General features: G+C 50.2%; 1 protein-coding gene across 14 annotated transcripts in view; it reads right to left on the bottom strand.

Moving 5' to 3' along the window:
• msi2b (musashi RNA-binding protein 2b) overlaps positions 1 to 13872 on the bottom strand; it is a 547783-nt gene that overhangs the window by 159690 nt on the left and 374221 nt on the right. For all 14 annotated transcript variants that reach the window (XM_038814534.1, XM_038814543.1, XM_038814535.1 and 11 more), the window contains one exon: positions 4486 to 4600. In XM_038814534.1, coding sequence (XP_038670462.1) covers positions 4486 to 4600 — 115 coding nt within the window. The remainder of the gene's footprint in view (positions 1 to 4485; positions 4601 to 13872) is intronic.

Genomic DNA, 13872 nt, shown 5'->3' with positions numbered 1-13872 from the left:
AGTGTATCATGGGATGTGGGACAAATGAGGTTGAGGTACAGATCAGCCACGATCGTATTGAACGGTGGAATGGACCCAGCAGACAGCGCGTGCCCCCTGCCCCCTCTTTAAGCTAATACACAAGTTTGTGCTGACAACTCTGAGCAGCACGGAGGGTGAAGGGTCGCACAGCAAATGGGCACCTGCGGCAACTGCGCTATTTCTCATCTCCGTTACACAATTTCCTTCGGGTCGGGGAGGTGACGCTCTAAATTCCTAACATAACATTGCTTCAATTTTCCTGTTCATTTGCTGCTATAATGGCCAGCTCCGCTCCAGTGAGTCTGGGCCCCCCCCCCCGCTCTGCACGGGCAAACCGGCCTGAAAAGATCAGCAGCACATTAGCGGCGGACCTGCGAGGAGTGTTGCACCGTCAAGACGAATCATGGTTTGTGACGACCCCTGCGCCATTTCCATTAGCCCTCTTTCTGATCTCCGTCCCCTCATTTGGCATAAAGCCGTTGATATATTCCCGCTCCAGTACCTCCAGTGAACAGTCAATCTCGCAGTAATTATCTTGCCTGACGCAAAACGCACCTCTGGGAGGAACCAAGAGATCTCCGTGTGTCTGCCTGTCCTTGGGGACACAGAGCAAGGTGGGTGGGTGGCGGTAGGGGAGTTTGGAGGGGAGGTGGTGGGGGACGACTGTGCTGGGGGGAGGGGTGGGGGTAATGCCGTCAATACAATTTAACAGACTGACCGAGTCTGTGGGCAGTTTACTATGCAGCAAGGTTTGCTGCTGGGGCCTTACAATGCTTTTACAATAAAGAGGATGTATTTTACGCTTTGGAAAGGATTCTGAAGGATTTGCATTGTTGATGCTGTTTTAATTTATAATTAATCTCCTCAGTGACAAAATAGGCCGCCTACGCTTTTTCCTTGAACTAATTCATAAAATGATCTCCCGTTTCCTTACCCCTGCCAACGTCACCACAATGCCCTTTCACCTCTGGCGTCTTAGGCTCAAATCCAGCCGACGTTAATCGGTATTTTTTTAACGATGGTGACCGAGGGGATAAATATTGACGGGGGAATCAGGTAGAACTCCGCTTGCTCGTATTTCAAACGGTGCCATGGGATCTTTACTGTCTACCTGATGGACAGGTGAGGCCTTGGTCTGCCGTTTCATCCAAAAGGCAGCACCTCCGACAAAGCAGTACTCCCTCTGCACTGCGGAGATATTGAGGAAGGTATTATTGAGGAGATATTAGCGCCACCCCCTACCCCAACCCCAATCATTTTGGGGTCAGTCGATGCACCCTTGGAGGCCCGCTCCCACACTGCTCCTGAAAGTCTCCATCACTCGCCCGGCAGGACTGCGGATTTGCATCAGATAGGTTGACATCGATCCCATTCCCGAACCTTATGTTCAATCTTAGACCCCCCCCCCCCCCCCCACCCCCCCCCCCCCCCCCCCCCAAAAGCTCCATCACTGCCACCTCAGTAAGCGGTTGCACTGTCACTCCAAGTCCCCGGTGTGCGACCCGAAGGCCACGAACCTCCGGCTCAAAGGAATGCCACCGGCCATGGCTCGGACACGGCGGCAAGGAATAATGTTCATTTTCTGCTCTTGCCTCCAAGGTGTCACCCTGTTCAATTTGCCTCACCGGAATGGAATCCTGACTTGTCTTGATGGTAAATGTGATTGCAGGATTCACACACAGCAGAAAACGTCAGCGGTGATTTGCAAGCTTTGGAGGTGTTAGGAGTTTGGACAGAAAGGTCTGGTGGGACGCCAGGCCTGATTTGATTGGGGAGAATTGATTGTACATCTCAATCCAATTAAAACCCGTTTTAGAGCCACCTTCTTGGTTCAGACTAACGACACCAGATTTCCCCAGTTGTTTACCGACCCGTTAAAGCTCCGAACGAGGCGGGAATTGCAATCAATCTTAATATAATGTTAATATTAATGTCCTGCAATTAACAATAACAGAGACACTGAGGATGGGGGGGGTTAGTAAAGAAGGGGAGAGAGGCAGGAATAATATGTAATGTTTATCTTCACAATCTAGGGTAAAACACGCCTCGTAAAGTGTTCCACCCAACATACCAGTCAGGAACAGACTAAATAAACCCCCAGCCTCAGAGGTTAGATGGGAGTGACAGCTCTGGGGCTTAGGGCCTGAAGCCCTTGGTTGTCAGAATTTTCATAGAATTTACAGCGCAGAAGGAGGCCATTCGGCCCATTGAGTCTGCACCAGCTCTTGGAAAGAGCATCCTACCCAAGGTCCACACCTGCACTCTATCTCCATAACCCAGTAACCCCACTCTACACTAAGGGCAATTTTGGACACTAAGGGCAATTGAGCATGGCCAATCCAGCTAACCTGCACATCTTTGGACTGTGGGAGGAAACCGGAGCCTCCGGAGGAAACTGACGCAGATGCGGGGAGAACGTGCAGACTCCGCACAGACAGTGGCCCAAGCCGGGAACTGAACCTGGGACCCTGGAGCTGTGAAGCAATTGTGCTAACCACTATGCTACCGTGCTGCCAACTATGCAACCGTCAGCTCTCTCATTCCCCATCTGGTGGACCACAGCAATGGTCGTTTTGACTGAAAACTGCAGCACTGTGACCCAAGCCCACGATTCAGGCAATCATCCCACTGGAGATTGGCACTTCCTCCTTATTGCGGATCGGAGCAGAGGCCGGGATTTCCCAGGCTCGCCACTGGCGGGATGAGACGGGCGGGATGAGACGGGCGGATCTGGAGCGCCGTTGACTTTTAACGGCTCTGCGAATTTTGTTGTCCTGCCCTCCGCGATGCCCGCTGGTGTCGAGGCTGGAAAACCCCACCCAGAACCTCATCAGTTGCAACAGCAAAGACCAATGAGCTGAACTGAGAGTCTGGAGGCCCCCCCCCACCCCACACCGAGTTCCACCATCGCCAAGAGAGTCTCGTTAAAAAAGTCCTGCCGACTTTATGCGGTGAGGGGCGTTAAGTTCACAGCAGCTTAGCTACAGACTACCTCACCTCAGGCACTGGGGCATTTTTATGAAGAGTTTAAGGAAAAATGACTCACAATGGCTTTTGCCAAATCATTCGAGACCACCTCAGGATACCAGCTGAGAGTTGGTTACATGTGCTTTGGGGCCTGGGATGGAATTAGGCTCAGTCGTCAGACATTCCATGAGCAAACAGCACACCAGCATTAAATTACCCAGGGTGACACACGGGTGGCACAGTGGTTAGCACTGCTTCCTCAGAGTGCCAGGGCCCCGGGTTCAATTCCAGCCTCTGGTCACTGCCTGTGTGCAGTTTGCACGTTTCTCCCCGTGTCTGTGTGGGTTTCCTCCGAGTGCTCCGGGTTCCTCCCATAGCGCAGTGATGTGCAGGTTAGGTGGGGTTATGGGGATAGGGTGGGGCCAAGGTAGGGTGCTCTTTCGGAGGGTCGGTGCAGACCCGATGGGCCGAATGGAATCCTTCTGCGCTATAGGGATTCCGTGGTTCTATGAAGAGGGTCATCTGGTTCAGACAGCAGAAGGGCTTTTGTTGCTGATGGAACTGCACCCAGAATCACAGACTTGCTTCAACACAGAGGCCATTTGGCCCGTCATGTCGGTCCTAGCTCCCCAAGCGAGGAATTTTCCTCATGCCATTCCCAAGCCTTTTCCCCCCTAACCCGGCACATTCTTCCTTTTCAAGCGGCAATCCAATTCCTTCTTGAATGACAAGATTAAACCAGCCTCCACCACACTCTCAGACAGTGCAGGCCCTCACCACCCGCTGTGCGAAAATGCTTCTTTTCCCAACTACCTTAAACCTAGGTCCTCCTCAGCAGAATGGCGCAGTGGGTTAGCACTGCTGCCTCACGGCGCCGAGGTCCCAGGTTCGATCCTGGCTTTGGGTCACTGTCCGTGTAGAGCTTGCACATTCTCCCCGTGTCTGCGTGGGTTTCGGCCCCACAACCCAAAAGATGTGCAGGGTAGGTGGATTGGTCACACTAAACTGCCCCTTAATTGGAAAAAATTAATTGGGTACTCTTAAATTTATTTAAAAAAAATCTATTTCCTCCCGTTCTTGGATCTTCCAGCAGGGAGTCTTCCCTATCTACTCTGTCCAGACTCTTCATGCTTTTGAATACCTTCACCAAAGAATACCCTGGAAGGGAGTTAACACTTTCAGAGGGTAGAGAGGGACATGGGCAAGGAAATAAATTGAAACAAATTTCATATTAATAAAGTTGAGATTTTTCAACTGTCCCCAGTAAATAAATTTCCAACCTTAAATATTAATTTGATTCATTTAGTTCCCTAGTTTAGCAATGATTAATCAGTGATGTTCAATCTGGCGACATTAATTACATTGTTCAAACCTCATGCTGATTCATTCATCCAGGTTTTACTGGAGCAAGTGTACTAAATCTCGTCAGTAAACTTTCAGCAATCAAACACCCCCTCCCCACAAAATGACGGAACAGTAATGGAGCCAAGGCCTTACCCAGCATTCCCATTCCCAGCATGAATGCATCCATGGTGTACGGTAATCCACGGGCACGGCCGCGGGTTCCTGGTGGGAACATCACTTCCTTAGGCTGCGCTTTCTTACATTCTACCTGTTGAGGGAGGGGAGTACGGAGAAAAGACAAAAAGACAGAATCAGACACATGTCAGAACAAAAAGGCCTTATTGAGTCAGAGGGAAAACAGGGCCGGCTTGATGGACATCTGGCCGTAAAGATCTCCTGGTGCAGCATCCTGTCACAACCGCCGTCAAAGGCACATGCTGCCGAAGCTTTTCGCCTTGCACTAATCAGCACAATTTGCAAGAGTACCAAATTGTAAAGGGAACAACAGTTTATAGTGCATGGGAGGAGAGTGCCGATTGGTTGGCAAATGGACGCTGATTGATAGAAGCGTTGACGTGGAGTTTGCACCAGTTAATTGATAGTTAACTGCCAAGCTTTGTTTTAAGTCAAACCAGGCAGATTGACTCTTGATTGGTCAAGGCATGACCCTGGGGAATGAATCAGGGAATGGCTGTCACCTTTCGGCAATACTTAGTTCTGTCCTACCAAATATTATCAAAGAATTATTGAGATTTTTTTCCTTTTTAAAAAAAATTTAAAGTGCCCAATTTTTTTTCCCAATTAAGGGGCAATTTAATGTGGCCAATCCACCTAGCCTGCACATCTTTGGGTTGTGGGGGTGAGACCCACCCAAACACTGGGAGAATGTGCAAACTCCACACGGACAGTGACCCGGGATCGAACCTAGGACCTCGGTGCCGTGAAACAACAGTGCTAACCACCGCCCCATCAAAGAATTATTGACATTGATATTTTGCAATCAATCATTCCAAGTAAAATATAAAAGTACAAAAAACGATAGAAGAAACGAGAGTGGAATAGTGTACTGATAATGAGATTAGGCACGTCACATCAACAGGGTTCAACAGTCATTACCGTCTCCTCAGAGGAGGTCTTGTGGCACAGAGTGTGGAGATTCCCTGCCTCTTAGCCAGAAGCTCTAGGTTCGAGTCCCGCCCCAGGACTTGATGGCCCAGGAAGGTGCGTTCATTTTTTAAAAATAAATTTAGAGTACCCAATTCATTTTTTCCAATTAAGGGGTAATTTAGTGTGGCCAATTGACCTACCCTGCACACCTTTTGGGTTGTGGGGGCAAAAACCAGGCAAACATGGGGAGAATGTGCAAACTCCGCCCTGGAAGAACTTTCAACGAGGTCAACTCTCATTCTTCTAAATTCCGGCGAGTACACATCCATTCTACTCAACCTCTCCTTAGGACGCCTCTGTCGTTCAAGGGTACCTGTGGACGGGGTCTCACGGGGGGGGGGGGGGGGGGGAATTGGGTTGATGGATATAGAATGGTAGAATGACGCAGCGGAAAAGGAAGCCATTCAAGCTCACTGTGCCAGTGCTGGCATCCACTTCCCCTCATTGTTCAGGCGTCAGCAGCATTGCCAGTCACGGCCTAGCCTCACGACTTGAACTGACAGGGCTGAAATTGGTGGAGGCCGTGGAGCAGTGGTGTATCTCTGCCACAAGGCTGGGCTTCACAGCAGTAATTGTGGTCCTGGAGATGGAATCACATATTCCCAGAAGCTACAGACAGGAGATAATGAGGAAAAGCAACACATCAAACAAAATTAAATTGGGTTTGCTCTTTGACAAACAGCTCAGGTAATGGGAGCCTGTGAGTCAACTTGCTTTGTGCTTTTGAGTGAGGCTTTGACAAGTTTATTGCAACAAGCTTTATTTATAGACCTCGAAATCCATGCCTGCATCCAGCCAGAATTTGTACAGAAGCTGCGGTGATCCTGTTCATAAGGCTGGAACGTCTTAACAAAGCAGGGATTTAACAGGGGATAGTTTGTGACAGGCAAAGCTCGTAGGGGACCAGTCAACAATGAGTCCTTGACTGCAGCATACGTCAATCACCTGTTGCCAATGCTAACAACACGCTAAGTTCCATTGTAAATGTACTGATACAAGTTTTACTAAGAGCTCCAAACATAATTACATAGAATTACATAGCAATGACAGCACAGAAAGTCGTCAACGTTGGCATTTATGCTGCATTCAGCCTCCCTCCTGCCCCTTTCATCCAACCCAATCAGCACAGCCTTCTAGTCCTTTATTGAGCTTCCCCTAAAGGCATTGATGTGATTTGCTACTACCACTCCCAATGGCAGAAAAATCAATGCTCCAACCAACTTTTAGAAGGAACTAAGTGGCCATCGAGTCTTGTTCGAAGCAACTTGATAGATATTGGGCCCCAGGCCGCAGAGCGACGCACAGTCCCGCCTTGCTAGGCTACACACAGACATCTGGATGTAATCCATGACATCTGGGCCGAGGCCATTCAACACCTTGAGCCTGCTCCACCTTCCGGTCAGCGAATGGCCCACTCCTGTCTCTATTTAATGGCAAAGCCGTGCCACGCGACTGCCACAGTGGTTTACCATTCAGCCTGTTGCGTCTGCAGGAGCGGACTCAGCCAGTTCCACGCCCCAGTTTTCCCCCATAATCCTGCGAATGTGTTCTCGGACATAAGGTTATACAGGAAGGAATGGCCAGCTCTCCTGATCGCTATACTGAGCCATTCGGACAACATTGGATTGCCCATTCAAGCTGAACGCAGAGTGAAGGCCCTACACTTGGCTTCAATTATTTGAGACCATGCTGGGGTCTGGGCTCCTGTTCACCATCACTGATCCTGGTTTTAAAATGCTCCAATACGTGCATCAGGTGAGGATCAGTGAGGGAAACGGGGAGGTATGAGTCTCAGAATCTAACAAGGTCGCAAAGTGAGTTCCAACTTGAGACATTACGGAGGGAGTGCTGCACTGCCGGAGGTGTCGCCGTTCGGAAGAGACACTAATTCAAGGCCCCGTCTGCCCTCGCAGGCGGACGTCAAAGAACCCATGGCACTATTGTAAAGATGAGTAGGGAGATCTTGGATCAGCATTTATCACTCATGCAACATCACTAACAACAGACACTGGCTGGGTTCCTCCGACCCCACCAGTGGCGGGAATCATCACCGGCGGCACGGGAATCTTCGGCAAGCCGCCAGGTTTTAACTCTCCAAATCTTCCAATCCCACCCGCAACGATGCTCGCTGGTGTCGGGGCTGGGAAATGCCACCCATTATCTGGTCGTTTGTGGGAGTTTATTGTGGGCAGGTTGGCCGCCTTGCTTCCTACATTCTAACAGCGACTGCACGTCAAAAGTGCCTGGTTGGCAGCGAGGCTCAATGCTACGCACTGGGATGGCGAAAGGCCCTTGTGTATAAATACAAGTTTCTCTTCTCAGATCCGACTCACCAGGAGTGTAGGATTACCCTGGTAACCCAATCCCCGTGCTCCTCTACCATCTTCTCTCTCCAAGGCGGAAAAACAGCGCTAGAGGGAGAATGACCAGGCAGGGCAGGTCCAAGGAACCTTCTGCTGGACAAGCAGCACCCCCACCGTGGGAACCTGTCCCAATTCAGGGGACCCTTTCTCTGAAACTCATTCTCCAGATGTGGACGATTCTGGAAAGCCCGGTGCTTACTTCCCTGCAGCCGTGACCGTGGTGAAGGGACCTTCTCTTTGAACCGGCGCATTCCCCGTGGTGACGCTGTTCAAAGAGTCAGGTATAGCGAGACCGACCTGCGCCAGCCGTGAAGTGTGGTGTCTGCAAAGGCAGATTTGGAGAGCCCCGTTGTGTCACTGAGAATCAGAACAAAGTAAACCAGGGCTAATGTGAAGACAGAAAACGCTGTGGACACTCAGCAGGTCTGTCAACATCAAAGGAGGGAAGAGCCAAGTTAAGGTTACACTTGATACATTAACTCATCCCCAGTCCCCACAAGATTCTGCCTGACCTGTTGGCGGGTCTGTTTTGGATTTTGGTTTATTGCTTTTTAACATTCTATGTGGTGTTTACACTTTCTCCCCACGTCTGCGTGGGTTTCCTCCCACAGTCCAAAGATGTGCCGATTAGCTGGATTGACCATGCTGAATTGCCCCTTAGTGTCCAAAGATGTGCAGGGTAGGTGGGGTTCTCTTTCAGAGGGTCGGGGCAGACTCGATGGGCTGAATGGCCTCCTCCCGCACTGTTGGGATTCTATGGATCGAAATGCCTATTCGCAGTTCGAATACAGTTCTAAATTCAAGAGGTGATCTTTCCATGTTCCATCAGAGAAGGCTCAGGTTGGATTTAATAAAAGCGTTCAAAATGTTGAAGGTTCTGAGGGTGAATGAGCAGAAGCTGTTTCCAAAGACGGGGGGAGTCGAGGGGTCAGGGTGGGCGGGTGGAGGGGAACTGGGGGGTCAGTCAGCAGATATGGAGTCATTGGCAAAAGGACCTGAGGGGGAGATGGAATATATTTTGAAACGCAGCAAACTGTGGGGATCTGGGACGCGCTGCCTGCAACATTGAGTAACGGCGAGTACATTGGCCTGTAGTGCAAATAGAGATGGGCATCGATGTTGACCTTACCTGTGACAGGAGAACGAATTAAAAGAAAATGCTGATCGGATAAGTTTGGAAGGAGAGACTGAAAGCTTCCACCTTGCCCCTTTTTAAAAGGTGCTGCATTGACTCCCTTTTGCCTTGCTCGCTGGCCAATGGGGCAGGTTGACATGTGGACTTGGGCCACTGACCTTATGTTGACCCAGTTCCTCCACACTTTCCCCAGATCAGGTCTCCGTATAGTTGAAGAATGACTGATGCACCTGCCCTGTTCCAGGAGGTGTGCTCGTCTCTTTGAACGTACTTTGCTCTGCCCCAGAACCCTGCTGTACATCATCCCCTTGCCTGTCGGCGATGTGGGGTCCTCGCTCAAATGCTGCTCTGTAAACAGCCCCCAAAGGCTGAGGTTCTCTGTTTAGTCTACTGCAATGCCCCTCCCTCTCTTCACTGGGACAATTAGATTTAAAATGTCCTTTGCACCATGAGATTCTGCCCCAGAGTCTCGGCAGCGTTCCTCGTTAACGCTGAACTTCACGATTGGAAAAATTCACTTTTGCGACTGAGGTGTCCTTGAGTTTTGCCTGCGAAACCCCGAAGTACATATTATAAAGTCACATCGTTCAGGGTTCATTGGGCGTGTGGCTCATGTTGCTGAAGGTAACGGACAAAGGGACGAGACTTTAAAGTGCAAAGTGTCAGCTGACATTTTCCACCTGGCTCCGGCGACCATTGACAGGGTTGGTGTGATAAGTTTGTTAAGCGGATTACCGAGTGCTTCTTTGCCAATATAATCTCTCTCTCTCTCATCTTTCCAAGTGACTGTTCCCCATTAACATTCTTTTAGAAAGGACAGGGAGTCGGGAACCACAAACCAAGGAAGAATAAACTAGCCCGCCTCATGCGCCAGTCCTCCTCCTTCCCGTTACGGGAGATCCACGCGGGTGGGCCGTCTCATCTGTTCAACGACTGACTTTGTAATCAAGACTTGCACAGTACAGGAGGCCTTTCAGCCCATTGGGCCCTGTCCTGGCCCTTTGAAAGAGCGATCCATTTAGCCCCACTCCTAACTGCCCTTTCCCGATAGCCCTGCACATCTTTCCTTTTCAAGTATCTATCCAAGTGCCTTTGAAAGGATACAAAATCTGCCTCCACCACCCTGCAGACAACACAACACCTCAGTGTAAAACAAAATGCTCACCTCCCCAGCAGTTCCTTTGCCAATGACATTAAACCTGGCTCTTGACATTTTTGCCCCACACCACCCCCCCCCAGCCAGCAGAAATAGTTTCTCCTCAGTTACTCTACCAAAACCCTTAAAAAGCTTTAAAAAAATCCCACCTACTCTCAGAAGAGAGCAACCCTAGCTTCTCTGGTCTCTCACAAATAAAGTGCAAGTCGCTGGTCCCGTTGGGAGTGAATGGAGCTGGAGTTTGGCGCTCGCAGGAATGGAAAGGAAACCCAAAACGCCTCTCGGCAGACAAGCCACGGGTCTTACTTCAAAAAAAATTAAAAAGTTATGCCGGGGCGTCCATCAGCAAGTACACTGGGACCCTGAGGGAGGGAGGTGTTCCCAGGAGAAATCGCTTCACTCAAAGGGTGGTGAATTTTTCAGAATTCTCTACCCGAGAGGGAGGTGGAAGCTCAGGGTACTTTCAAGACAGGGGCCGACAGATCTGTGGACAATAAGGGAATCGAGGGTTGAGGAGGAAGGTGAGGTTGGGGTCATACATCAGCCACGATCATGATCAGCCGTGAATCAGGATTTACCTGAGGAAGGAGCAGTGCTCCGAAAGCTAGAGATTTGAAACAAACCTGTTGGGCTTTAACCTGTTGTTGTAAGACTTCTTACTATGATCAGACTGAATGGTGGAGTAGGCCCTGGGTCAGAATAACCTCCTTGTGCGCCATCTCCTATGCTCAGTGGCAGCTGGCATCTCGCAGGTAGAGGAGTCTGCTGCATTCCTGGCAGATCTAAGCGCTCAAACATGGAGCACGGATGGTATCTGGAGGGGGTCAGTGTTCCCACTCCATGATCCGACAGTTGTTTCGTCGGTAAGAGACAGAGTGAGGGAGAGAGCGAGAGACAGAGAGAGAGAGATAGAGACAGAGATAGAGACAGACAGACAGAGAGAGAGACACACAGAGATGGAGAGAGAGAGAGAGAGAGAGATACAGAGAGAGACAGACAGAGCGAAAGAGAGACATACACAGAGATGGAGAGAGGGAGTGAGTGAGAGAGGGAGGGGGGAGAGAGAGAGAAAGCGAGCGAGTGAATGAGAGAGAGAGAGATACAGAGAGAGAGTCAGACAAAGAGAGACAGAGACAGACAGACAGAGCGAAAGAGAGACATACACAGAGATGGAGAGAGAGAGGGAGTGAGTGAGAGAGAGAGGGGGGGGAGAGAAAGTGAGTGAGTGAATGAGAGAGAGAGAGAGTAAGTGAGTGAGTGAGTGAGTGAGTGTGAGCGAGTGTGTGAGAGAGAGTGAGAGCGAGAGAGGGGGAGAGAGAGAAAGTGAGTGAGAGAGAGAGAGGGAAAGAGAGGGAGAGAGTGAGTAAGTGAGTAGTGGAGAGAGAGAGAGAGAGTGAGTGAGAGAGTAAGTGAGTGAGTGAGAGTGTGGGGGGAGAGAGAGTGAGTGAGTGAGTGAGTGAGAGAGAGAGGGAGGAAGAGAGAGTGAGACGGAGACGAGAACCTCGTGACCTCTCGATGTCCCCTTACGGAGGAGCACAGCAAGAGGAGGGCACTTTGGGGAGAATTAAAATCTTCAGGGCAAACCCTGCTTTAAAACGATTTCCCGGCCCAGGAATAAAAAGTGACTCCATCACCTCCCTGTGTTATCTTCATACACATTTCATTTTCCATTTTCAGACTGCGGAAAGGCCACAGATGGGAATCCCTACGTGGATTGGGGGAAAAGTTGTTTCATTCGCACCATTTGATGTTGTTAGCAACCATGTCCCTCACTACCTTTCTGCTGCAGGGTTTATAAGGCAAATACGCAGGCCAGATTGTTGCAAACAGTGGCAAGAAGATTGCTTTGATCTTACCCACACCGAGAGCTTTAATACCTGATAGAATTCCAATAAGGAGGACATAATTTCTTTATGTATATGCTTCACTGTGTATCTTTGTTGCTAAGCTACATTGACGAAGAACCTAAAATGTTTTAATTGCCAATAATGCTGCAATTGGCTTTCCCATTACGCTGAAAATGAAAGATGGGATTGACACAGGAAACCAATTATTGCATGGAGAGGACTGAGGAGGGGGGGGGGGGGGGGGGGGGGGGGGGAAGTGAGAGGCCAGGAGCTGCAAGTCGGGGACGTTATTGCCAGCAATTTTAGAGGACTGATCCTGTTGGGAATAATGGACGCAGATAAGCTATCGTATGGTGCTTTTCCATTTGTGCGACTTTCCCAATGCCCGATCACACTGCACTTCACCGTCCGACCAGGAGGTGGCAGTCCGAGCTGTTACGCCCTCCAGGGAAACTGTTAAAGGCAACACGCCATTGGCTAACGTCATAGGCCCCCAATACCATGAAGCAAGTCCAGACAGTTCTAAAGGGACATGCAAGGCTTGGGGCTTCTGTTTTGTGCAATTCACCTTAGGTGGGACTTGAATTTTTTTTTCCAGCTTTTTAAAATATAAATTTAGATTACCCAATTCATTTTTTTCCAATTAAGGGGCAATTTAGCGTGGCCAATCCACCTAACCCTGCACATCTTTGGGTTGTGGGGGCGAAACCCACGCAAACACGGGGAGAATCTGCAAACTCCACACGGACAGTGACCCAGAGCCGGGATCAAACCTCGGAGCCGTGAGGCAGCAGGGCTAACCCACTGCGCCACCGTGCTGACCGACTTGACTATTTCTAAGGGTGTATGACAGTGAGTTGAGCACAGGAGGTTGTCCCCCTCCCTTTCCCAACAGGATTCTCCATCCAGCAGGAGCCCACTGACCCCAAAGCCGCACGGTAGCACTGTGGCTTCACAATGCCAGGTGTCATAATATACATCCATGTATATGATGGAGTGCAGACAGGCAGTGATTGACACACAGGATGACCAGTAAGCACACAGAACACAGCAGCCAATCACCAAACAGGACACGACCACTATAAAGCCAGAGGGCACCAGTTTTCCCGCTCTCTCGGGATCCAGCCTCTGAGACAGTCAGAGTCCGTGAGCAGCAGCCAGTGCAAACACCATGTGGTAGCTGGTCAGGCTAGCATCAGGTCTCCAGTCAAGTCAGCATAGTGTCAACCCACAGTTAAGCATGTAATATAGTTAGATGTTAAATAAAGTTGTGTTGCATCGCATCAAGTGTTGGAAGCCTGTCTTTCCCTACACTGCATCAAACGCAGTCCACATAGACCCAGCCTAGCCAACACATCACCAGGGTCCCAGGTTCGATTCCCGGCTTGGGTCACTGTCTGTGCGGAGTCTGCACGTTCTCCCCGTGTCTGCGTGGGTTTCCTCCGGGTGCTCCGGTTTCCTCCCACAAGTCCCGAAAGACGTGCTGTTAGGTGAATTGGACATTCTGAATTCTCCCTCCGTGCTCCCGAACAGGCGCCGGAGTGTGGGGACTAGGGGATTTTCACAGTAACTTCATTGCAGTGTTAATGTAAGCCTACTTGTGAGAATATTAAGAGTATTAAAGCCGGAATTCCCCAGGGCCGCTGGCTCAGCAGGAACATGATTTCGTCTGTCTTAAAGGGTCACGGCACAGTTACAAACTAACTGCTGGTGGCGGTGGGGGGGGGGGGGGGATGGATCTACAGGCGAACCTTCCAGATTCGGTGCCCCGTAGGGGGGCGGGGTCCATCTTCCAGCCTCTGAGTGCTCCCGGGGATCTATCTTCCTTTTCAGGGTGTCCACTTCCTTCCTCCAGTACTGGATCAGTGACGT

This window comes from Scyliorhinus canicula, chromosome 12 (genome assembly GCF_902713615.1).
Source record: "Scyliorhinus canicula chromosome 12, sScyCan1.1, whole genome shotgun sequence".
Classification (NCBI taxonomy): domain Eukaryota; kingdom Metazoa; phylum Chordata; class Chondrichthyes; order Carcharhiniformes; family Scyliorhinidae; genus Scyliorhinus; species Scyliorhinus canicula.
This window is presented reverse-complemented; position numbering and strand designations above follow the sequence as displayed.